This window comes from Aythya ferina (assembly GCF_964211825.1).
Source record: "Aythya ferina genome assembly, chromosome: 18".
Lineage (NCBI taxonomy): Eukaryota > Metazoa > Chordata > Aves > Anseriformes > Anatidae > Aythya > Aythya ferina.
In genome coordinates, this window is record NC_140317.1 from 12055786 (window position 1) to 12078799 (window position 23014).

General features: G+C 53.4%; 3 protein-coding genes across 3 annotated transcripts in view; 2 read left to right on the forward strand and 1 right to left on the reverse strand.

The window, feature by feature from the left end:
- Window positions 1–785: 785 nt before the first annotated feature.
- Window positions 786–1255, forward strand: PDE6G (phosphodiesterase 6G; the record flags this gene model as incomplete). The annotated part of the gene is made up of 3 exons (XM_084492496.1): window positions 786–931; window positions 1032–1072; window positions 1179–1255. 3 exons carry the CDS (start codon window positions 786–788, stop codon window positions 1253–1255), a joined length of 264 nt encoding a protein of 87 aa, XP_084348622.1.
- On the reverse strand, window positions 1029–3130 carry TSPAN10 (tetraspanin 10). Its single transcript, XM_084492493.1, has 3 exons — window positions 3012–3130; window positions 2019–2614; window positions 1029–1942 (listed from the first exon to the last, which is right to left on the reverse strand). Exons 1-3 carry the CDS (start codon window positions 3096–3098, stop codon window positions 1636–1638), a joined length of 990 nt encoding a protein of 329 aa, XP_084348619.1. The 5' UTR covers window positions 3099–3130; the 3' UTR covers window positions 1029–1635.
- A 530-nt stretch (window positions 3131–3660) lies between these two features.
- The window catches only part of NPLOC4 (NPL4 homolog, ubiquitin recognition factor), a 28511-nt gene continuing 9157 nt past the window's right edge, over window positions 3661–23014 (forward strand). Inside the window, exons 1-12 of the mRNA XM_084492666.1 lie at window positions 3661–3779; window positions 4990–5070; window positions 6647–6759; window positions 7928–8107; window positions 10414–10462; window positions 11270–11364; window positions 12526–12649; window positions 13288–13467; window positions 15090–15176; window positions 16816–16887; window positions 17596–17722; window positions 19730–19890. Coding sequence (XP_084348792.1) covers window positions 3765–3779; window positions 4990–5070; window positions 6647–6759; window positions 7928–8107; window positions 10414–10462; window positions 11270–11364; window positions 12526–12649; window positions 13288–13467; window positions 15090–15176; window positions 16816–16887; window positions 17596–17722; window positions 19730–19890 — 1284 coding nt within the window. The 5' untranslated portion in view covers window positions 3661–3764. The remainder of the gene's footprint in view (window positions 3780–4989; window positions 5071–6646; window positions 6760–7927; window positions 8108–10413; window positions 10463–11269; window positions 11365–12525; window positions 12650–13287; window positions 13468–15089; window positions 15177–16815; window positions 16888–17595; window positions 17723–19729; window positions 19891–23014) is intronic.

Sequence of the window (23014 nt, forward strand, 5' to 3'; positions counted from 1 at the left end):
CTGCCGCCTGGGGCACCCGGGATGCATCAATTTGTGCTGGGACAGAGCCTGCGTTCGCCTCCCGTGCCTGGAATTTGCAGCCAAACCCAACAGCTCCGTGCTGGGTCCCAGCGAGCCCGCAGCTGGAGCAGTCTCGGTGCCGAAAATCTGCGGCGCCGGGCACATCTCGGGGAGGCACAGGAGGGATGGAGCTGCCCTGGGATTTCTGGCTTGGGATTTTTGTAGCTCCTTGCCTTGCAACCCGTGGCCAGACCAGGGTCTGCACCGTCCTGCAGCACACAAACCCCGAGGGACGCCTCGGTCCCTGTGGCTGCAGCGTCACCAGCTCTTGGTGGCACCTTCAACGCTTGGCACAGACCCCGGGGGTGGTGCCAGCGAGGGGTCCCGGGGTGCCACATCCACCCTGGGGTGGGGGCAAGGACTGAGGGCACTGCCCAACGAGCGCAGGGGCTCGGCGTGCCCTTCACTGCCTTTGGGGTAAGGGGATTAGCGGGCTCTGAGCTGGGCTAATTCCAGGTTGTGGGGACGAAAGGGGCACGGAGGGGGCTCTCCCCCAGGGTGAGCACAGAAAGCTGATCAACGACAGCCACGGGGGCTCAGGGCAGGGTGGGAGCACCCAAGGCACCCTGTGTCCCCTCGCTGGTTGGGCTGGGTGAGGGGGCTGCAGCCGGAGCCCCCCATACCCCAAATCTCCCCTCCAGCAGGTCTGAGGAGCCGTCCCGTGCCAGCGCCGGAGCCGCAGGGACAGCCGCGACCCGGGGCAGGCTGCTGGCCCCGGCACAGCCATGAGCCTGGAGCCCCACAAACCGGAGATCAAGTCGGCCACCAGGGTGACCGGGGGACCCGCCACCCCCCGGAAAGGACCACCCAAATTCAAGCAGAGGCAGACGAGGCAGTTCAAGAGCAAGCCGCCCAAGAAGGGGGTGCAGGGGTGAGTGGGGCCGAGCAGCGGGACCCCATGCGGGGACACAGATGGGGGGGTCCCAGCATGGCACGGGTTTGGGGGGGACTGAGCCTCACTTTCCTTGCAGATTCGGCGATGACATCCCGGGCATGGAAGGGCTGGGAACAGGTACGGGGTCCCGATCCCAAATCTATTGGGGCAGCAAGGTGCCCTGCGGGGACAGCCGCTGCTGCCAGGGTGGGTTTTGTGCTGATGCAGCCTCTTTTCTCCCCAGATATCACCGTGATCTGCCCTTGGGAAGCCTTCAGCCACCTGGAGCTGCACGAGCTGGCTCAGTACGGCATCATTTAGGCCGGCCACGGCCACCGCAGCCCATTTACCCCATAGCACTGCTTGTTTAGGAGCTGCCCCCTTTGCGTAGCAGGGCACAGCCTGGAAAAAAAATACTCATTAAAACCCAAAATGAGTGCAGGAGCGTGGTGTCGTGGGGGGGGGGGGGGGGGGTTGGCAGGGACGGGGCTGGGAGGTGTCTCCTCATGCCAGGGGTACAGGGATCCAGCAGGAGGGGATGCAAAGATGGGCTACGGACACGGTGGGGGCTCAGCCTCTGCAGAGCTTTATTCTGGGCAGCAACAAAGAAGGGCAGACGGAGAGCACGGAGCCCCCCAGCGGTGCTCAGCATCACCCCAACCCCTCAGCATCCCCCACTTGTGATGGCAGCCAGCTCCCCCTCAGCCCTGCATGGGGCCAGGCGCGATGTCCGCGAGCACCTTCAGCACCATGAGCAGCCCAGCAGCCTCCAGCAGCACCAGTACGGCCGCCACACTGGCGATGCCGCCCGCCTGGGCGCGGAGCCAGGCCCCGAGCTGCACCACGCAGCCCCCCAGGTGCACGACGCCGGCCGCCTCCACATCCCCGAGGCTCAGTACCCCGCGGGCACACTGCTCGTTGGCCACGGAGCCATTCTGCAGCGGCTGCAGGCAGCAGGAGGAGGGCACGCTGCAGGCTTGCACCCCCGGGGCGCTGCAGTTGAAATACCTGCGGGAGGAACGGGGAGAAATCACCGAGTCTTGCAGCGAGGACACCCCCTGAACCCCCCTAAACCTTAACTCACGGGTTGCTCTCCCAATCTCGGTAGGATCGGAGCCCGCAGCAGCTCAGGGCGCGCTGCACCTCGTCCACCAGCAGCCGCAGGTCGGGCTCCTGCTGGTAGCGCAGCAGGCAGAGCAGCAGGGCGGCACGCAGGGCATCCCGCAGCCGGCGCCTCGTCGCCAGCAGCAGCAGCCCCCCCAGCACCTCCAGCCCCACAAAAGCCAGCACAGACCCCACAAAGAAGCGCAGGAGGCAGGCGTTGGAGCGCAGGGCCCCCAAGCAGCCGGCCAGGGACACGGCGCTGGCCCCCAGCCCCACCAGCACGAAGAGCAGCATGGGGTCGGAGCCCAGCAGGGCCAGGCGTTCGTCCTGTAGGGACCCCTTGGCCAGCAGCCCCCAAATCCCCACTCCTAGGGCCAGGAGGCCCAGCAGGAGGAAGAGGAGGTTCCAGAGGAAGGCCAGGTACCGCACGCAGTGTCTGAAGGCGCCTGGTTTGGGGGTCACGGGGTGCCACTCCTCGGGGTGCTGCTCGGCCACAGAAAGGTGCACGTCCCCCAGCTGCAAGCCTTCATCATCGTCATCATCAGAGGGGTAGGGCAGCTCCACCAGCCTGGCTGCCTGCGTGGGACAAAGACACGGACCCCGTGGTGGCTGTAGGGCCTGCAGACCCCCAGAAACACCCCCATAATGGCCCCCACCCCCCACATTCCCCATGTACACCAGCACAAGGCAGCTGGGGGCTCCCAGAGCCACCCCATAACCACAATGGGGTGTGGGTGAGGTGGGCACGGGGCACCCTACATCCACCCCCCTGGGAGCTGTGCAGATGGGGAGCCATGGGGGGAGCCCTGCCAGAGACCCTGCCCCTTACAGGGACCCCCAGCTCGTCCCTATGGGGACCCCCAGGGATGCAGGCACCCATAGGTGCCCAGGAAGCACCCAGCCCCCCCAGGACCAGGACACAGAGCCACCCCAAGGACCCCACAGACGCCAGGACGGGGGTCCCGGGGGTTACCTGGGGCAGCAGCCGGCTGCTCTCCCCGCTGCCCCCCGCCCTGTGGGGGCTGAGGAGCCGGGACAGCCGTTCCCTGAGCGGCGCCATCCTGCTCCCCGGGGCTGCTGCAGTCACACTCCCATCATGTGAGAGGCTGCGGCCGGGCCTTAAATAGGGCCGCAGCTCCCAGCACCGCAGCTGGGCCCACTCAGACCCCCCCCTGCAGCCCCCACAGTGGCGGGTGGTGAAGGTTTGGCAGGGTGGGTCCAGAGCCACCATTAGAGGGGCAGTGGGGGCGAGCAGGGGACGAGGATCCGCACCCCAGCTGAGCCCACCCCGTGGTTTTCTGACCCCTTGGGGACTCCCCCAACGCGTGGGGGAAAGAAAGAGGAAAAAGGAGGAGGAGGATGATGAGGAGGAGGAAGATTAGGGAGGGGGGACCGTTTGTATCCGGAACGAAAAAATAGGTGATGTGGTTGGGGGGGGCGGGTTAGGCGGTTGCACCGCCCCTCCATGGGGGAACGCTGTGGCGGCGGACCGCCCCGCCTAGGAACCTTTGTGCGGCGGAACGCGGGGGCTGGGGGTTGGGACCCGCCCGGAGGCCTGAGGGGAGCGGGCGGCGGCGGCGGCGGGGCCGGGACCGGGCCCTGGGGGCGGCGGCGGCGGCGGCGGGAGCGGAGCGGGGGGGGGAGGGGAACGGAACCGGCCTGGGCCTCAAGGCACGGCGTGGGGGGGGCCGGGGGCAGCGCTGAGAGGGCCCCGGAGGGCGGCGAGATGGCGGAGACGATCGTGAGTGGGGCCCGGCGGCGGGGGAGGGGCGATGAGGCAGCAAAAACCGGGGGGGGGCGGCGGGGAAGGCCCCGGGGGTGGGGGGGGGTTGGGGGGAGCAAGGGGAGGCCCCCCCCGAGCCCCCGGGGCCTTCCTCTGCCCCCTGGCAGCCCCCTCAGGGGGGTCCTGTCCGGTCCCGGGGGGCAGCGTTCACGTTCGCTGCTTCCCCGGCCCTTGTTACCGCCTCCCGTGCCCAGTTTTTGGTTATATTTTTATATTTCGCCCACCAAAGTTGCCGTTTTTGCCTCGTCTCCGGCTTTAAACTTCAAGCAGGGAGCGTGAGGACAGCGGTGTTTACGTTCACTGCCTCCCCGGTCCTTTTTGCCACCCTCCGTGCCCAGTTTTTCTTTATATTGTTATATTTCGCCACATCAAAGTTGCCGTTTTTCCCCCACTTCTGACTTAAGGCTGCAGCAGGGAATATGAGGACACCGGTGTTTACATTCACTGCTTCCCCAGCCCTTTTTACCACCTCCCATGCCTGGATTTTGTGGATATTTTTATATTTTAACCCTCAAACTTGCCATTTTCCCCCCATTTCTGACTTTAAGGCTGCAGCAGGGAGCTTGAGGACACCAGCGTTTACATTCACTGCTTCCCCAGCCCTTTATTACCACATCTATGCCCAATTTTTGTGTATATTTTTATATTTTACCCCCCAACGTTGCCATTTTTCCCCACTTCCAACCTAACGCTTCATCAAAAGCAATGCAGAACGTTTCCTGGCTTCGTGTCTCTTCATTATAAACCAACGCAGGATGTTCCTCTCTGCGTCCCCTCATTAGCCATGCAATTTGCACGCCACTAACGAGGGTTGGAGCCCGTCGGCACCAGTCCGGCCGGTGGTTGTGGCGCTGGATGCGTCCCTCCCGGAGCAGCTCTGATCCACCCTTGTCCTAAAAGTTTGGTTCCGCGTCCGAGGGCAGAGCTCTGACAAAACAAAAAGCAGTTTTAGCGTTTTATTTTTTCCCTGCCAGCTTCTCGCAGGGCCTCGTCCCTTAGGGTAATTAATCCTTGGGCGTGTAACGCCACGCAGGAGGGAATTACTGCCCGGCGTGGTTGTGCTCTGACGAGGAGCAGCGTTAAAAACTGGTGTGGGGGGATTAATTGTGCTGGAGCGGTGGGCTCTGTGTCCCCGCAGCTAACGGGGGCTGTCCTCTTCTCCCCGCAGATCATCCGCGTGCAGTCTCCAGACGGGGTGAAGCGCATCACGGCCACCAAGCGCGAGACCGTGGCCACGTTCCTCAAGAAGGTAGCCGAGCCCGGCACGTGCTTTGCCCAGCTGTGGAAAAGTGCTTTTATTGATAGAGCCAAAACTAGATCCCTCGTTGTAACTCCAGAGGGATAAATAACCAATTGAAAGGGGAAAACTTCTCAGCTTTTCAGTTGGGATCCTTGGGGCAGGAGGTTTCCTGGGGCAGGACGCACGTTTTGTGTTCTCCCAGCGGCTCAGGGAGCCGTTTGGGAACCAAAGGCTGCTGCGGGGCATTGGCCTCTTCAGCACGATCCAGTTGTGATTCAGCTGCGTCGTTTGTGCTTTCAGTGCCATCTGGGTGCGTTTTGCATGCTGCCAGGTTTCCATTATCGTTCTGGAGAGAGCAGGCAGGTGGTGAAGGCGAGTTTGGAAAGGGAGCTGAGCGTCTCTGGGGCCTTCTGGGGCAGGTTTCCACCCCGAGGCGTGAGGAACACAGCAAACTGTCAGGTTGGGGGTGGCTGCAGCTCACAGTTCTCCGTTTCCTCCCCTCCCGGAACCCCCAGGTGAGGATTTCTTTCCTTCCTAAGAGAAGGGCCGCTCTGGGCAGCTGGGTTTCCTTTCCCCCTGCAAGGAGGAAGGGGAGCAGACTGAGACATTCTGCTGGTTTTAGGTCACTTGATTTGTTCTACACTTGTCCCCAGACCACAGCAGCAATCCCCTCCTGACCAAGCAAAATCCTGATGGATTTTGGGGCTGGGTCAGAGCTACCTGCTGCTCTCTGAACAGTCCCACCCAAGGAAAAAGTTTTTTTGTTTTCAAAACCTCTGGGACACGCTGCTGAGTTTCAGGGGCTCCTGTTGCCAGAGGGAGCAGGGAACAATTGTGTTTGCAGCGACCGTTGGAACAAAAGCAGCAGTGCTCACTGAAATTGTCTGCTGATCGGGGAAAACTGCACCCTCGTGCAGAGCTGAATAAAAGAAATGCTTGGGTTTCTTTCCTGGTAGAGGGTTTGCAGCTTTGCTCTTCCACCACAGATCTGTGCAGGTTAACAGCCGTGGATTTTAACGCGTTTCAGACTAAGGGGCTCCTTGATCGTGGCTCTTTGTCTTTTGGAGCGTGTCCTGTTGGATAATAAACGTGTAAACTCTCAGGTACATCATGGTTAGTGTCGAGCTGGGAGCTGGAGCCTTTTGTTGAAGGGCTGTGAGATTTGTCTCCTCCAAAAACACTGAAGTCTGTCATTGGAGACAAAGGTCTGGGCCAAGAAATCCTGGTCGTAGGGAGATGAGAGCAGAGTGTGGTGCGTGCCGGCAAGGCTGGAGTGGGAACACTGGGCTAACAGAGGATGGTTCCTCCCCCTGAGTCATTACAGCTTGCCCAGATGTAGGCATTATGCTGTATTTGTGCCATAGGAGCGAGAATCACTTTCTGTTTCAGTTGCTTTTTTAACAAACTGCTTGTGTTACTGAGTCTTTCTGTTTTTCTCAGTTACCCTGTGCCTTCAGAAAAGAGGATGAATTCAGCTAAGCTTTTGCAATAGAAGTTCCCCGGACTTAGCGCTTGCTCTGAGCAGCTTTCAGCACCTGACCCGGGGTGTGAGGTATCTTAAACTTTGCCATTCTTTCTCTTTCAGGTTGCAAAAGAATTTGGTTTCAGGAATAATGGGTTTTCTGTCTACACCAATAGAAACAGGACAGGAGAGATCACAGCATCACAAAACAAATCCCTCAACTTACTGAAAATCAAGTGAGTCCTGACAGGGAGCGCTGGGGGTGCAGGGGGAGCTTTGTACAGCAGGGTGCCTCTTCTCTCAGCCTGTCTGAACTCTTTTCCTCCCCCCCCCGAGCTGGGCAGCAGCAGGAGCTATCACGTTACCGCAGGCCTCAGCTTTCAGAGGTCACTCAGCAGCAGCTACTCGGAGAGGAGAGCCTGGCAGACGTGCAGAAATGGGGGGGGAGCAAACTGACGAGGCGTTGGGCTGTGGCAGCCGTTTCTGAGCTCTCTTCTTGCCTCTGTTTGCTTGTGGGGAGGCAGCACCAGGCCGCTCTTTGCTCCTTTGCAGCCTGCAGCGAGCTCCCTCATCCCTGCCCTCGCTCACGCTGCGCTTTGGGGTTTTTTTCCTGCATCAGTGCCAGCCTGATGATCCCCTGCGCAGAAGCCAGGGTTCCTGTTCTCCTGTTCCTGTCGTAGCCAGGTCCCTGGGGAGATCAGAGGTGCCACGTGGTGCACGCACCTTGTGTTTGGTTGGGAATGACTTTGTTCTGTTAAAGTCAAGAATAATGTTATACCTACTTAAAATATAAGAGCTGTTCCTGCTGTGTGCAGCTTGTCACTTAAATGTGCCAGCGCTGGCAGCTGCCCTGGGAGGGCTGTGGCGACGTGTGCAGGATCCACGTTAGCCCCTTCCCCTGGTGGAGCTGTTGCCTCTCTCCATGGGCTCCTTCCACTTTTTCCTTCCTCCTTTTCTGTTGGTCTTTGCTGACGAAAAGTTGTCTTTGTGTGAACACCTGAAGCAGGAGAAGAAGGTAGCTAATGGCTAGGAGAGCCACATTCACTAATCTGCCTGCAGACTGAGATAAATCACACACTGCTCCATGGTTTGGGGGGTTTTGCTACCCAGAAGCAGGTGCTGGAGGTGCGTGTGGACACGGGTGTGATTTGTAACATGCAGCAAGCCGAGCACAAAGCCTTTCCTACACTATGTAGGGCAAAAAAGATGAGTCCTTCAAGTGGTCAGGGTGAAGATCTGGCATAGCTCAGTCCCTGCTGAAAGGAGATGGTGGAGAGGGCAGAGCGGGAGCCTTTCCAGCTGCCTGAGCATGGCGTGAGGCTCCTCACCTGGCTTCCCACCCCAGCCTTGGAGGCAAGGCTCGTGCTCCTCTGACACCCTCGTGTTGTTCTTGCTCCCCCACAGGCACGGCGATATGCTGTTTCTCTACCCCTCGAGCCCAGCGGGCTCCTCCTCAGAGACCATGGACACCTCTGTCTCCCAAAGCTTGCGGCCTGCGGGGGCCCCCCAGGTGGTGGAAGATGAGATCGACCAGTATCTGATCAAACAGGACGGGAAGATTTACCGAAATCGAGACCAGCAGCTGTAAGTAACGCAGGCTGCTGTTCCACCGGCGTGTCTGCGCCTCCCCTGATGGTGACACCTTGCCCGAAACCAGCAGCCAGGAAGCGTGCTCTGGGAACTGCTGCCCGAGCCTCTGCTTTATCCCTCGCTGCCTTTGAAACGTTCACAAGGGAAAACAGCTCTCGCCATTGTCCTGCAAGGTTAAGCGGAGGCTCTGGCGAGCTGAGGAAGGAAGCAGATACCAAAATTCCAGGGTCTTTGCCAGGAAGGACTCATTCAGAGCATCTATTGTTTTGATCAAGGTGGCCCCCTGTTCGGGGACTTGCGATCGTATATTTTGTCCTCTTGAAACGTTTGGAGCTCCAGATTAAAAGGAATACTTTGAATTCTTCCCCGGGATGTCCTGGCAGCTGGTGGTGCCGTGGGGAAGTGCTGGCTCGTGCTGCGTGTGTGGCACGCTGCTTCCAAGGCTCTGCTAGCTTCTGTCCCATCTGGTCCCAACATGCAGCTCCCCCCTAGCTGGTCCCGAGGTGGCAGGCGTGCAGAGCAGCAGGGCCAGGTCCCCGCCTCGCATGAGAGGTGATAAAGCAGCAAGGTTTGGTTTGTGAATCGCCAACAGCTCCTCTGCCAGAGCAGGGCTCGGAGATCTCGTGCCTCTCCCTGCTCCGTGCAGCGCTGAGCTGTGCGTGAGGCACGTCACCAAGGTGTTCCTTCTGTGGCTTCACATCCAGCCACTCCCTATAAAGAAAAAACAAAGAAGTGAGGGGAACGAGTGGAAGCCTCATCCAGTGTCAGAGACGTGGAATTTGGACTCGGGTCCCTGCCTCCGCTCGGTTTTTGGCTTCCTTTCCATCACGTGCTGTTCTTAACCTTTCTCTGAAACCAGGGAGTCCGTTCTGCTCGCAGAAACGCAGCGAAGTTTAACTTTGCCAAAGCCCTTAGCTGCGAGGGGCTTAGATAAACAAAGCAGCTTGTATTTTTGTACAAGCAATAATACAATGGTGACTTAATACCCCCATAAATCTGCACTGATGCTGCTAAAATGGCCTCTGTCTGGATGGTTGTTTTTTGTGGCTCATTGTTAACAACGTCCCAGTTGGCTCCTGGCCTGACGGCTGTGCTGGTTGTTGGCTTGGGGCTAGGCCCCTCTGCAAAGTAGCTCCTTGAGTAAAAAATTTTAAAGGCACCCAGGAATTCTTTCTAAGACAGAGGAGCTCACCCTTCCCCATTGTGTCGTCTTCCATGTGGTTTATCTTTGGTGCTGCAGCAGCGAGGAAGTTTGGAGGGAGGCAGCCTGTACGGGGAAAATCCTATCTAACCTTCTCAGGCTGATGATAAATGAGGGAAATGTCACATTACTGAAACAATAAAGGCGAAACCCACCGCTCCGTGGCAAAAACATTGTCTTTAACTTGACCGCATTTTTCAAAAGAATAAATGAAGGTATTGTTCTTAGCAGGGAGCCAAAGCCCAGTGGCGGATATTTATGATAAAAAGTGTGTGTCTGGGCTTGTTCCTGTATTTGTGAGTGCATATCAATCTAAACATGAAGGGATGCTGGCGTTCGGCGGAGTGCATTAGCAGCCTTTAGTGGTCCTTTATGTACATTATCTGCCACAAGACTTTGTTAAAAGCAATGCTGCAACTGGATCCCATCCATCTCGTCTTCAGAAGAGCCAACATCCATACTGCTCTCTAGAGGCCTTCTTTGGAAAACTAGCACTGACCTGTTCCTCGTGCTGGGGCAGAGGTGCAGGGTTTCGTGGTGCCTTTTTGTTCTTTTTTAGGTTTAAATTGATTGCCTCGGAAGGAGATGCTTTCCCCGCTGTTTTGTAACTTCACCCAGCAGGTCTTTGTCTGTCCGATAAACACATGCTCCCCTGTTTGTTCCAGACCATCCTCGGTGCCTGATAAAGGATGAATGTTTTGGTTGCCTTTTTGTTGAATTTACACAGGCTGGCCCTGTGACACGCGTTTAAAATGCTTTGAATTGAAATACAACCTCAACGTGGGGTCGTAAAACTTGAGAAGCTGTGATCTGCCCCTGGTTCACGTGGCTGTTTGGAGCAGAGCTGTTTGCCAGTGGCACGGACATCGGGAGGGTTTGATCTTGACCTGGGACTATCACATTTAAGCTCAAGCCGTTGCTGTCTCCATGCACAAAATTACTTTGTGATGACGGCTCTGTAATATCCCCTAATAGGTGTGGGGGGGTTGCCCAGGGTAATGTGATTTTACAGAGCTTTTACACCAAAATTGTTAAACTGTACAAGCCAGCGCAGATTAACTTTTCCTTTCTTGTGCTAATTCTGTTTCTCTTTGCGTAGGTGTCGCCACGGCCCCCTGGGTAAATGCGTGCACTGTGTACCACTAGAGGTAAGAGCCCCCAGAAAGGCAGACGGGAGCGTGTCACCCGAAGCTCTTGGGCTCGGTTTCTTGCAGTCTGAATGCTTTTCCTCGTGGCGCTGCCCACACGGAGATGGCAGCTCTGAGTCAGAGCCCTGCCGTGTGCAGGCAGAGGTGCCGGCTCCCGTCCAGGACAGCTGAAGCTCCTTCGTGACCCTGGCTTTGTCCTGGTGAACGCTCTGTTTTTCTGCAGTAATGGTTTTAACAGAAGGTGCTCCAGCACAGCTCCAATTTTCCTCCCTCTTCGCCCTTGCCCGGGTCTTCTTGTTTCAGCCCCTCTCTTCACGCAGCCCAGCACTTCCCAGTTTAACCACACATTATTCAGGTTGCAGGCAGCGCTAGCGACGCCTACAAACGTGCTAAGCTGTGTAATTTATGGCACGAAGCAGTGATCCCTGAAAAGTCTCTGCGAGCCAGGCTGGCTGTTCCCCTGCTTCCCTGCCGTGTGCTCTGGAAGTTCTTTGGCCGTATTTGAGCAGCTGGGCTTTTTGTTTGTTGTTACATATTGAAAGGAAAAAGCGTTTTGCCTTTGAGGCTCGCTCTGATTTGTGAAGCCAATCTGTTATAAAAGTAGGAGGCGATAATAAAACTCGCTGTTGTAAAGTCCCACTGTTTCTGTCACAGTAGTAGCTGCCTTGAAAAAGAGCCTAAATTTTCTTGATTGCTTCCACATTGAGAGCCGGTGGGGTTGAATCTAGAACATCCATTTGTTGAGCGATCAATGTACGATCAGACAGGTGTCTGACCTGGCTTTTCTTTGTGTGGTGTTTTTGGCAGCCTTTTGATGAGGATTATTTAAACCATCTGGAACCTCCTGTGAAGCATATGTCGTTCCATGCCTACATCAGGAAGCTGACCGGAGGGGCAGACAAGTAAGAAAATCTCGGTGTTTAAGGGAATCTAGTTGTAGGGGTTTTTTTGTTTGTTTTTTAAAAAAATAAATCCCACACAGTTCTCACTGGAGTTAATGTTGGATACAGCTTATGAATGTCAAGCTGAGGAGAACACACTTTTTTTTATTTTTTTTAAATACGTTTTTTGGTTGTGGATATTTTTTTGCGCGTGTGGCAAACTAATTGCTTCCAGGAACACTACTGATGGGGGAGAGCAGGCCAGATGGAAGGTAAGAGGTTCCCTAATTACACCAAGCTCCAAGCCTGGGTCTCAACCTTGTGGAGAGGCGTTGAGGCTGCTGAAGCTTCCTCGGGGCCTGATTCTGTTCTGCACCATGCTCCACGCGCTCTCAGAAACCCTCTCTTGTGGAGCCATGGATCACCACCTACTAATGGGAAACAAGGCATCCCTGCCTCTTAATGGGGTTGAGGATGCTGCGGTGACGCAGGCCAGATAAGCACTGAAGAAAGAGGAGGCACAGAAAGCAGGATTTGTTTCAGCCTCTGATGCCTCGCTGTGGCACACATGCTCTGTGAAGGATCTGAAGTCTCCTTTGGTGCTGTTGGTGAACCCACCCTTTTCTGAAATGCAGCTCCTTTAAATAAATGATGTGGGGATGTAACCTTCTCCCTCCCGTTCCTAAATGCTGTTGGGAATTTTTAAATGTTTTCATGAGATGTAGCTCAGGCCCATAACACTTTGATTTGAAAGGAACTTCCCTTTACAGGAAGCTTTGTGCACATGAAAGGAGCTTTAATTTGCCCTAGCGATATAATCTATTACTTGCCACGCGCTGCATCAATTATTTAAGCTGGATCCCATGAGTTTTCTCTGTCTTCTCTTGCTTGAGTACCTGATTAGGAGCTGGGCTGGGGAGCACGTGTCGGCCTCTTGACCTGCCTCACTAAGTGGGCAGCAGAGGTCACCTGGGGACTTGCAGAATTCCTGCATCCCCCAGGAGTTTGCAGGGGCATTTTGAGATCCTTGGAAGATGCAAAGCATCGGTGGCACCGTGTCTCCTCTGCTCTGCTTCCTCTATTATTTTTCTGTCCACTTGTTTTTGTTTGTTTTGGGGGTTTTTTTTGAGACCCAGAAGCATTTACCATGGTAACAGCAGCCTTCTCTTTTCCTTCTTGCAGGGGGAAATTTGTTGCCCTGGAAAACATCAGCTGCAAGATCAAATCGGGTTGTGAAGGGCACCCTCCTTGGCCGGAAGGCATTTGTACAAAGTGTCAGCCAAGTGCCATCACTCTCAATAGGCAGGTGAGACAGTGCTCGCAGGGGCCCTTGAGCTTAGAGCTGGGAAGAGTCTTGACTTTTATTTTTGGAGAGATGACTTCAAGAACAGCCAACTTGGAGCGGGAAGCCTTTGCGTATTGGCAGTTGTTGGGGAAATGGCTGTTAAGGTCTTCAGTCCTTGCAGAAAAGGACTCCAGAATCTATCTGGTTCAGCAGTTTCCTCTTAATGGGAAGGACATCTGAGCTGGCACCACTAGCAAAGAATCTCCACTCTCTTTCCTCATGGGATCCAAAGGCCCACCCGCTGTTTCTTCTTGTTTCTGCTCAAATTTCACTGTCTCTTCTAGCTGCAAAAGTTCGTGGGATGAGGGCCCTAGTCAGGACACCAAGCTCAGGGGATTTGGGGGATGCGCAGCGCTTCCCCGCAGCCCAGCCCGTGCTGAATTCTGCGTGCTGGGCAGGGAGAGGTGCTGGATGGGGAAACTGAGGCAGAGTGGTGTGGGACAGGGAGGGAGCCGGCGTTCCCTGTTCCTGGCAGGGTTGAGCTGTGAGGGGTGGCGAGCGTCCTGTGCTGCTGGGGGCCTCGGGGGAAGGGTTTGGCAATAGGCAAAGGGACCCGACCTAGTTGAGGATGGCCCTGACGCTTGAACTTTGTCGAACAGAAATACAGGCATGTTGACAACATCATGTTTGAGAACCACACAATTGCAGATCGCTTCCTAGACTTCTGGCGGAAGACAGGAAACCAACATCTTGGGTATTTGTATGGCCGGTACACGGAGCACAAAGACATCCCTCTGGGGATCCGGGCCGAGGTCGCTGCCATCTACGAACCCCCACAGGTAACACGAGCCCTGCGCCCTGGCCTCGCTGTCGACTCGTAATCAGGGAACACAAACACTTTTCTGTTTGGGAAACCTCTCGAGTTATTTCCAACTGCAGCTCCGTGAGGAAAACAGTCCCATGAAAAAGGAGTTGTGATTTACGCCGTGCTGTGCGCCGTCGTCACTGCTGGTTATTGCCTCTGAAAGAGTTTTAAAACCCAGATTAGCTTTTTATTACTCTTATATTTTCTTTTACATTACTCTGTGCTCGGATGATTTAAAGCTCGGGAGGCTTCAGAACAGTGGGTTTCACTTGTTATGTTTTCCTTGATGACTGGGTTTCCAAGGTTATGGTACAGAACAGTCCTTAAAACAAATTCTATAGCAGGAAAAAAAAAAAAAAAAGTTGGCCCTTGCTTCGATTTCTTATCAGCTGTCCGGGAATAGTTAAAGCAGCTTAATTAGACAAATAAAGTCTGCCACCTTGATTGAGGGGTGGAGGATAAGAGTGGAGACCTCAGAGCTGCCTGCTGCTGGCTCCGGGGCGGGCAGGAGCGGCCGCGAGTCCCCGCTAGATGGTGCAAGGCACCGCGCGGCGCCGCGCTCAGGCTCCGCCGAGCTCATCCCATGGGCTCCAGCCAGAGTGAGTCCCCTGGTGCCTGGCCTCGCAGCAAGCCCAAAAGCTGAACTCGGAGTTACGGAGCTGAAAATGGAGCTGGCAGACGTGAAAAGCCGCTCTGCCCTTAACACAAGGCTTGGTTTGAGTCTGAGTTTGCCTGTTGGCTTCTTCTCTGCTGAGCAGAGTCACTTCTGTAAATGCAGACCCTCGGTATGTGAATGTGTTGTGGTGGGGGGGATTCTGTGGATTATGTGTTTTCTTCCTCTTGGTTTTTGCAAAGTTGCTAGAGTAAAATGCAAAAAATTATCCTTAGAAAAAATACATGGATCTTCAGGACTGTGTGTTTGAGAGCAGGACTGCAAACCTTTTATAAACTCTTCCATTTATTTCAAATATCAGTGCAGCCATGCCCTCCGTGTTTCAGTATCTCTGTTAAGCCCGTGCTTTGGAAGTTCGTATGTTTTAGCTGCGCACAGGAAAAGTGAGGAAGCTTTTGCTCTCCTGGCAAGCAGTCTCTGCTGTGCTTCTTGGCAGAGCATCTCCCCACACGAGAAAGCTCGCCTCTGAAACGCACCCAGATGGAGTCGTGTTTTCCAGAACGTGGGGGGAAGGCCTGGGTGTGGGCTCTCGGATTCACTGGACTTCTGCCTCGGTGCGGCTCAAAGACTCAAACAAACAGAGCAGGAGTACAGAACTGGCAGGTTGAACAGAGCTTTGGAACATTTTATAATCCCTCGCCTTTTCCAAAGCGCTCAGAGACGGCGATAGCCTGTTTGTAAGTGCTGAGCAAGGGTCTTTCATTCATAAACCCCAACACGGTTTGCAGGCTTATCTGAAGAGCTCCTGCAGGATGGGCCTGTGAGTAAAGGAGGTCTCTGGGGTGAAAATCAGTGCTAGTGCTGAAGGGAAAACCCGTAACCCTGCTTCCATCCTCTGCCTCGCTCCTGATGATGGCTAAGGGGGCTGTGTTTTTTCCTGTTCTGTTTTACTAGCAAGATTTTTTTTTTTTCTTTTGCTGCAGATTGGTACACAGAACAGCCTGGAGATCCTGGAAGATCCAAAAGCAGAGGTTGTGGATGAGATTGCTGCCAAGCTTGGACTGAGAAAGGTTAGGATGCTGTTGGGTGTCACACGTTTTTGCATATGAAGAAAGTCCTTGGCAGTTCTCTTCAGCTCCACAGGGTTATTCGAGATCGTTTGGGCACATTTCAAATCTAGCATAAGTGTCAGTAGCTCATATGCTCTCGGGTATTAAAAAAAAATAAATAAAAGAGCATTTTACTGAGCATGAGCATACAGCAGAGCTGTTCAGCTGCAGTCAGCAGTCCTCTGTCATGAATGACATCAAAGGGAATAGCAAAGAAATAGAAACACAATTTTCCCTTTATTTCTCCTCTGATAGGAGCCATTCCTGGTAGCATCTTCCCAGTGAGTGCTAATTGGGCACAGATGTAGCTGAAGTTGCCTTCTGAGTTTGTTCTTCCTTTTGACAGAATCTGTGCTCCACTTCCAGGAGCAGAGGCTCCTGCTTGATTTTTATTCCCGTTTGTGGGTCCTGCCTCGTGTTGCTGCTCAGGCAGGCAGCGGGGAGTTGATCTGGACCTCGATTAGGGGTGCAGGTCCTGCAGCAGCTGAGCCTCAGTCCTCCCTTCTCCTTGTGCCCGCAGCCTGTCAGTAGCCCAATCAGGATGTATGGGCACTGAGATCTCGGTTTGCTGACATCTCTCAAACCTGTACTGATGTTTTCTGCTTTGGGAAATCTTTTGGTATCATGTGAATGCCAGGAATGAGACGTACACAAACAAGAATTGACTTGCTAAAGAAAACACAAATCAGAAAAGACTCGGTACGGTAGACTATAAACATCTGTGGTGAGATCTTTTGTTCTCCGAAGATAAGATCTTCAGCCTCTTGCCAGTGTCTGGAGCAAAGCTTCTGTGTGTGTTATTTATTTCCACGCTTTCCCTTTGCTTCTCACATCAGACATTTTTCATCAGAGTGATTTAACGTGCAGCTCGCTGCTGGTTGCAGATTTTTGTCTTTCTGGGCTCCGCCAGGAGCCTGAATCAGCAGTTCTCCCTCTGAAGGGTTAATGCTCCGGGAGCTGGTCACGAGGAGGCTGCTGAGAGCTGTTTTTAGCACGTGTGTGGAGAAGGGTTCATGCAGCGGTGTGTGTGTGTGTGTGTGTACACATCTCTGCTCCTATGTGCAAACAATGCAAAAAGCAGGAATGTGTTTTTTGGAACGGGGCAGGCTGATTTGGAATGAATCATACTCCAGTGGGAGCACACGAGCTTTATCTTAGCTAGTGACTGCGAGCTTCAAAATGAGATCATGTGAGCTGCTTTGTCATCTGCTGGCGCTTCGGATGCCGCTTTGCTCTGAATGCTCGATAGGAAATGCTTTTTGCTGTGGGTGGGAGGAGTAGCGGCTGAGAGGCCTCTTGCAGCCTCCAGATCTTTCCATGAAAAAATATTCCACAGTGAAACATAAAGCTGCAGGTGCCCCCGGCCGGCCAGCTGGCATGCTGCTCCTGGAAATCGTATTCAAATGAGCCCGGCACAGCTGGGAGAGCCATTTCCTTCAGGCAGCATGCAGCAGGCCCTCGCAGGGCTGTGCGAGGAGCCAAGAACATCTTGTCCTGCTAGGAGAAAATGTATAAGCTCTCTTCTGTGGGTTTGGGGTTTTTCTTCTTTTTTTTTTTTTTTCTTTCTTAAAGCAACTTTCTCCGTAACGCTGCCTTATAGGTTGGCTGGATATTTACTGACCTGGTCTCTGAAGACACGCGGAAAGGGACTGTTCGGTACAGCAGGAACAAGGTGAGACTCGAGTGTGTCCCTGATTGCTGCTGCTGATACTGAGGGTTTGTGTAATCACCTAAATGCTGATGCTGCCAAACGGGGCACTGAGTGAGACAGGGCTGGAGGTGACACTGGGACCGGAATTCTTGTGAAATGTGGTTTTCAGAAGCTGTCGAAGGACAAGGAGCTGGAGCTCCAAGAGCACTGTTAGGGGGTTTGAAGCTGCTTGGATAGCAGGCAAAGCTGCCTGCAGCCCTTCTCCCACCCTGCTTTTAAGAAAGTTGTGCTCGTGGTTTAAGAAAAGTTAGTCGAGTGGAGAGAATGGGTTTGTGAGAGATGCAAATTCAGCGAGCAAAAGTGATTCAGCAGGAGGATGTTCCTGTGGGCTGGGCTTTGCGAGGTGCGTGGTTTGGGCGCTCAGGCGTTGACCTCCTCGCAGTTTCCTGTAATTCTAAAATCGGCGGCAGCCCTTCAGAAAACGAAACCCCGTAACAAAACCAGTGTGTGAAGGTGGGTGGAACCGAAAGTGGGACAGTCCTTCTGGCGAAAGCCACGCTCGGGGCTGGAGGAGTGATAAGTCACATTCTTTTCCCGGTCTCTGCAGCAGCTTTCTACGAAAGCATGTTTTACTAGGGTGTTGGTAGTTTTCTTTGGCTGCAGACCAGGGAAATAGGTCCCGGCTACATCGTGTTGTCCTTTCTATTGACATCTCTGCTCTTCCCTCAGGACACGTATTATCTAAGTGCAGAAGAGTGCATCACAGCTGGAAACTTTCAGAACCAGCAGCCCAACATCTGTCGCCTTTCTCCAGATGGTCACTTTGGATCCAAGTTTGTCACAGTTGTGGCTACAGGTATAAACTGGCCTCAGCTCGCCCGCGTCTCTTGATTACACTCGAATTATCTTTTGTTAACAGAAGTAGAATACGCAGCTCTGCTAGAGGAAGTTGAACGTCCTGGTCCCCATCTGTCCTATTTAACGAGGGTTTTGCCTTGTTCCATCAAGTAAAATACCTTTTTTTTTTTGTTGTTCTGTTCCCTGTGATGTCTTCTCTTCAACTATTTACCCTGTCCCCTGCAGGAAATTTAGTTGAGGCTCATACCTGGAGCACCCACCTCTCTGATACAGAAAGTATTTTTTGCCTGCAGCCAGGGGAATAGCTGCTGATTGCTTTTCTGTTTCAAGTCTTTAAGTTCCAATTTCTGTTTCCTGAAAGCGGCAGCGCAGAACCACAGCAATCCAGATCCTGAAAGTTACTCTGGGTGGTTCAGCATAAAGGAGGGTCCTTTATCTCCCTTGTGCTGCTGTCAGGGAAACCCTTGCGGAGGATTCTCTGCTCTGCCGTGCGTGGAAGCCTTTTTTGTTTGCCTGAATAAAACGGAGAAGCCTGCACAATGCTTTGCTTTGTCACCTCGGATTTTAGCCATTTTCACAGCAAGTCTCCAGAGGCACTGTGGAATAGTTTGTGCTGCCTGGGCCGCGAGGGGCGATGCTGGCACATGCTGGGAGAGTTGTAGCATTAGGAGTTCAATCTGCTGTTCTTCATGGGATGACACGTGTATTCATTTAAAATTTCCCTGGAGCAGATACGCTGGGTTCTGGGTCTATTTAGCACAATGAAAAAAAAAAAAAAAAAACAACAACAAAAACATGACTTCCAAACAGCATCCAATATAAAAACTGAAAGTGTGATATTGTGCTGCCTTTCTGAGCCCAGGTTTTGTAAGTGTTCTTGGAGCGTTTTTCAGAGAAAACGCTGTCTTTCGGTTAACGAGCTCGTGCAATTAGACAGCTGCCCCTGCATTCCAGAGTGCTAAACGCATCAATCTTTCATTATAAATAAATGTGCGTCTCGCTCACTCTTTTTAATTTAATTTATTATTTTTTTTTATTTTTTAAACAAGGGTGTTTTACTGAGAAAATGATAGCTAGCTTTGTTTAGGCCTTCCCCCATGTCTTGGTCTATGTTTAATTTCTAGGAGTGTTTGTTCTGGAGCAGTGAGTGATTGAGGTTAGAGATCAAAGGGAAGAAAACGAATATTTCCTCTTTTCTGTTCCAGATAATTTCATTCTCTTCTGTTATATCAGCCCATCAGGTTTCTATTTAGACACTTGATTCCTTCCTTTTGTGCAGTATAAATATAATTGGATAGTTTGCATCAACTTTGCCTTTAAATCCTCTACATGGATTAATTCCTCTCCCCTCCTGAATTCCTAGGTTTGGAAATCGTAATGTTTTCCTACCATCTGTCTGTATCTTCTCTTTCCAGTTGTATTCTAATGACATATGACCCGATGTTGCTTACATTATCCAAATTAAAGCGCCAAACATGTGATCTATCAGTGAGCCAGGGTCTTAATTTCCACTTTCCATGTCAGATTTCCACCGAGCCATCCATTATGGGCTGAGAAAACACTTTTTCTTCTTATGCCTGACATTGCTAGGTGACAAACCCTGACTCCGCAGCTCGTGGTACACTGGAAATAAAACAGGCTTGCAGGAGTTGTGTGCCTGGTTTATGTTATGGAAGAGAGAGGATACCTGCAGGGTGCTGGGGTGGATGCTGTCGGGAGCTTTCCAAGAGGGCAGCTTGGCTTTGTTTAAGCTCCTGGCAAAGTGCTCTCGCTGTCCCATTAGGCGAGGTGTGAAAATAGTGCTGAGAAGTGCACGTTGCTAACTACGTGGAGAACTCCTGACTAGAAATGCTCCCCGTGCAGCAGCACAGGCACTGTCTTCTCACCATTCCTCACTGTCACAAGCACCGTCGTGTCTTACAGAGCCCTTTGAGCCGTGCCTCTCCGAGCTGCTCCAAGCAAATCTCTCTCCTGCGCAGCTCTGACCCGGGCTCTTCTCTTGCAGGTGGTCCCGACAACCAGGTTCACTTCGAGGGGTACCAGGTCTCCAACCAGTGCATGGCGCTGGTTCGGGATGAGTGTCTGCTGCCCTGCCGAGATGCACCAGAGCTGGGCTACGCTAAGGAGTCCAGCAGCGAGCAGTATGTGCCTGATGTGTTCTATAAGGTAAGCGCTGCGTGCTCGTGGGTGGGGGAGCTGCGAAAACAGCTCTGCTGCGTGCCTGGAAATCGGCATGGCCAGCTCAGGAAAGGATGTCTTTGAGGTCTGAACTATTTTCAGTAGTAACCGTTCACCACATGTCTGCAAAGTAATTGCATAAGCTCCATTTCCCCCTCGTAAAAGTGCTGTTAGGGTTTCCAGTGCTGCAGTAGCCATTGGCGATCCAGCTTCTAAATAAGGGCTGCGGCGATCCGCTGAGAGCCCATAGCAAGTGCTCTGAATTCACCTCCTCTTCTGTATTTGTTGGCTGAATCTGCCGTGGCTCTCTGTTGATTTTAACCCCCAGCTGCATTCAGCTTCCTCCACGGTTGTGCGATGTGTGCTAGCACAAACAGCACAGCGAAAGCAGCGGGTTCCTTACGCAGTGCTGGGGATTTGCTCGTGTGTGACACGCCGACAGGCACCGACTGGGTAGCAGATGCACCAAAACTTAGTGTAGCTCATGCAGCAAGAGGAGAAAGAGCCTTGTGCGTGCTTCTCTGCAACAAAAGGAGGGTGAGAAGGCTTCCAGAGCAGTGGCAGGGCCCAAAGGCGTCCCTGGTGTTCCTCCCTAGCACTGGGGCTCCTGCCTGTGCCTGGTGAGGACAGTGAGGGATAGCTGCATCCTGCGTGCATCCAGAACGCTCCTATTGAAGTGTCATGCTAGAGCACTGCTGGTGTCTGGCCTGCTGCAGTTCTCGGTACAGTTTTGGTGATGAATGGACTGTCATTGTTCACTTGGCAGTTGTTTCTGCAGATCTTCAGACCTCCAGTATCTGCGGGGCTGAGTTAGAAACTTGGGGACAGGATCTCCGTGGAGGCTAATGGCACCGCTGCTCAAACTTGTGTATGTTGGTGCCCTGTGAGCAAGGACAGGGGAATTAATTAATGGCACTGCTTGCCAGCTAATTAGCCATCCATCACCCCAGTTAGTTATCTCATTCTTGTCTGTGTCTGATATTCAAAGCCTGCTCAGCCTGCAGCGCTCCTGCCATCTGTATTAAAGCTGTCTGCTGAGCAGTACAGGATATGCAGAGCTGCCATTGTTTGAGACAACCGAAACGAGCACGCTGTGCGCCATCAGCAGGAAAGGAGCTTGTCAGGATGCTCTTGCACTGCCCGAGCCTGAGACTGATAGATGCCAGCCTGGGTGAATTACCCCACGAGACTCTTCCCCCTCTACCCCTCGATGCCGCGCTGTTGGGTTGTTTTAACCCCACCTGAAAACGAGGAGGACCTTTTGGCTAAATCCAACGTTTGAGAGCGATCCGTCCTCTGGGGAAAAGCAGCTAAAACCCTCACCTTTTCCCTCGGCACGCAGACAGCTCGCTGCTAGGAGCTGATAAGCCGGGTCCGTTGGAGATGCAGCGGGGCTGGGTTGTGCAATGGTTGGCCTGGAGTGCGGAGATGACTTCACCTCCTGGCGTGCTGTGGTCCTGCTCCGCGGGAGCCCGCGCCGTGCCACATCGGGGTGCAGCCCCGCAGGAGGTCCCGCAGGTCTGGGTCCCACATGTGGGCCACCCTGGGTGTTCGGGAGCAGGAAGCCGGTGGGTGTTCCCCCCAAGGTCTTCCCTGCGATTCGTAATCTGAAGCAGGGAGATAAACAAAACGCACGCTGATGGCTCCAGCCTTCTCTGGAAATTTCCATCAGCCACTGATTCACTGGGTCGGGCTGCAGCTTAGTTCGTGTTTTATAACTTCTCTCCCTAATTGCCTTTTTCATGATGTGCTCGAGCAAGGCCTGAGGACTGCTCTGGCGGGTGTGATTGTCCCCCAGCCTTAAACGTGTTTGGCTGTAGGATCTCCTAATTATTATTATTTTTTTTTTTTTTTGGAATGTTCTTAAATCAATGGAAAGCTTAGTCACTCCTGGCTTTGAAAACCTTTGGGGTCTCATTAAATGTGCAAGGCTTGAGGTCAGAGACACTACCTCATGGTTACTGGGTTGGTGACAGCGATGGTGTCAAAGCACTGGTTAAATACACTGCGAGGAGCAGGAGTCCGCTGCTTGGCCGCATGCTTACGGCCATCTGGTTTGTGGTGCAGCACCCTTCTTCCCCTTTCTCTGTCAAAACTGCAGGAGCTGAGCAGCTTTCGCCCCAGTCCTTGATGTGGGGGGTTCCCCCCCTGTGCTGTCTACCCACATCTGTTTTTGGGCAGAAAGCTGCGCTTTTGGCCAGTTGCTGCATTTTGTGTCGGGCTGAGAAGCTCCCACTGGTGTAGAGAGAGAAATCCCCAGATACATTTCAACGTTACGTGCAAATATTCGTTTGAAAAGCCTTTTAGGATGAAAGGGGCTGTACAAATTTATTATAATTGGATGCAAACCAGAAGGTCAGCGCTGGTCTAGCACGGATGTATTTATAGCACAACTTTGCATCCAGATGCAAGAAGAAAAAATCTCTTGAACTCGTGTGTCTCCTGTAGCAGGGTAAAGGGAGTAGGTTCGCCTCCACCCCTGCAGATAGCAGAGGTGCTGATGTCTGAACGGTGCAGTGCACGCCAGCAGCAGTGCTTCAGTCACACTGCTCAGAGGTGGTTCTCTGCCTGCTGGTACCAAGCAGTGACTGCTAGGAAACGCACCCCAATGGGGAAGGGGTAGGAGAGCTGCAGCTTCAGGGGCTTCAGTGCACGCACACAGCTGCCAGGAAATAAAAGGACATCGATCTTCAGGCAGCGAGCCATTCTTGCATGTTTTGCACCACTTTGTGTTTGCAGAGTGGAAGCGGGGGCTTCCACAACCCCGGGGCTGCAGCCCTTGTGCTGAACGTGACTCAGCGGCGTGGTGGCAGGGGTGGGCTTTTCTCCCGTGGAAACAGGAAAACTGATGGCACCAGCGTTGTCCTGCCAGGATGAGGCATTTTTCCTGAGCCTCTAGCCTTGTGATTTCTGTATGCCTTTACCATTCTCTTTACGTTGGCCACTAGCCCTGCTGCTCGGAGGAACCACCCCAGTGGAATTGGCAGCCCGTGCTTTCCGCACGCAGCCTTTGCTTTCCTGGCTTGTGAAGGCTGGAGCTCTGCTCTAGCGTGAAAGTCGAGGGCTTTGGGGACCGGCGAGTACAAGTTGCTTCCCTCTGAGAGACGCCCCT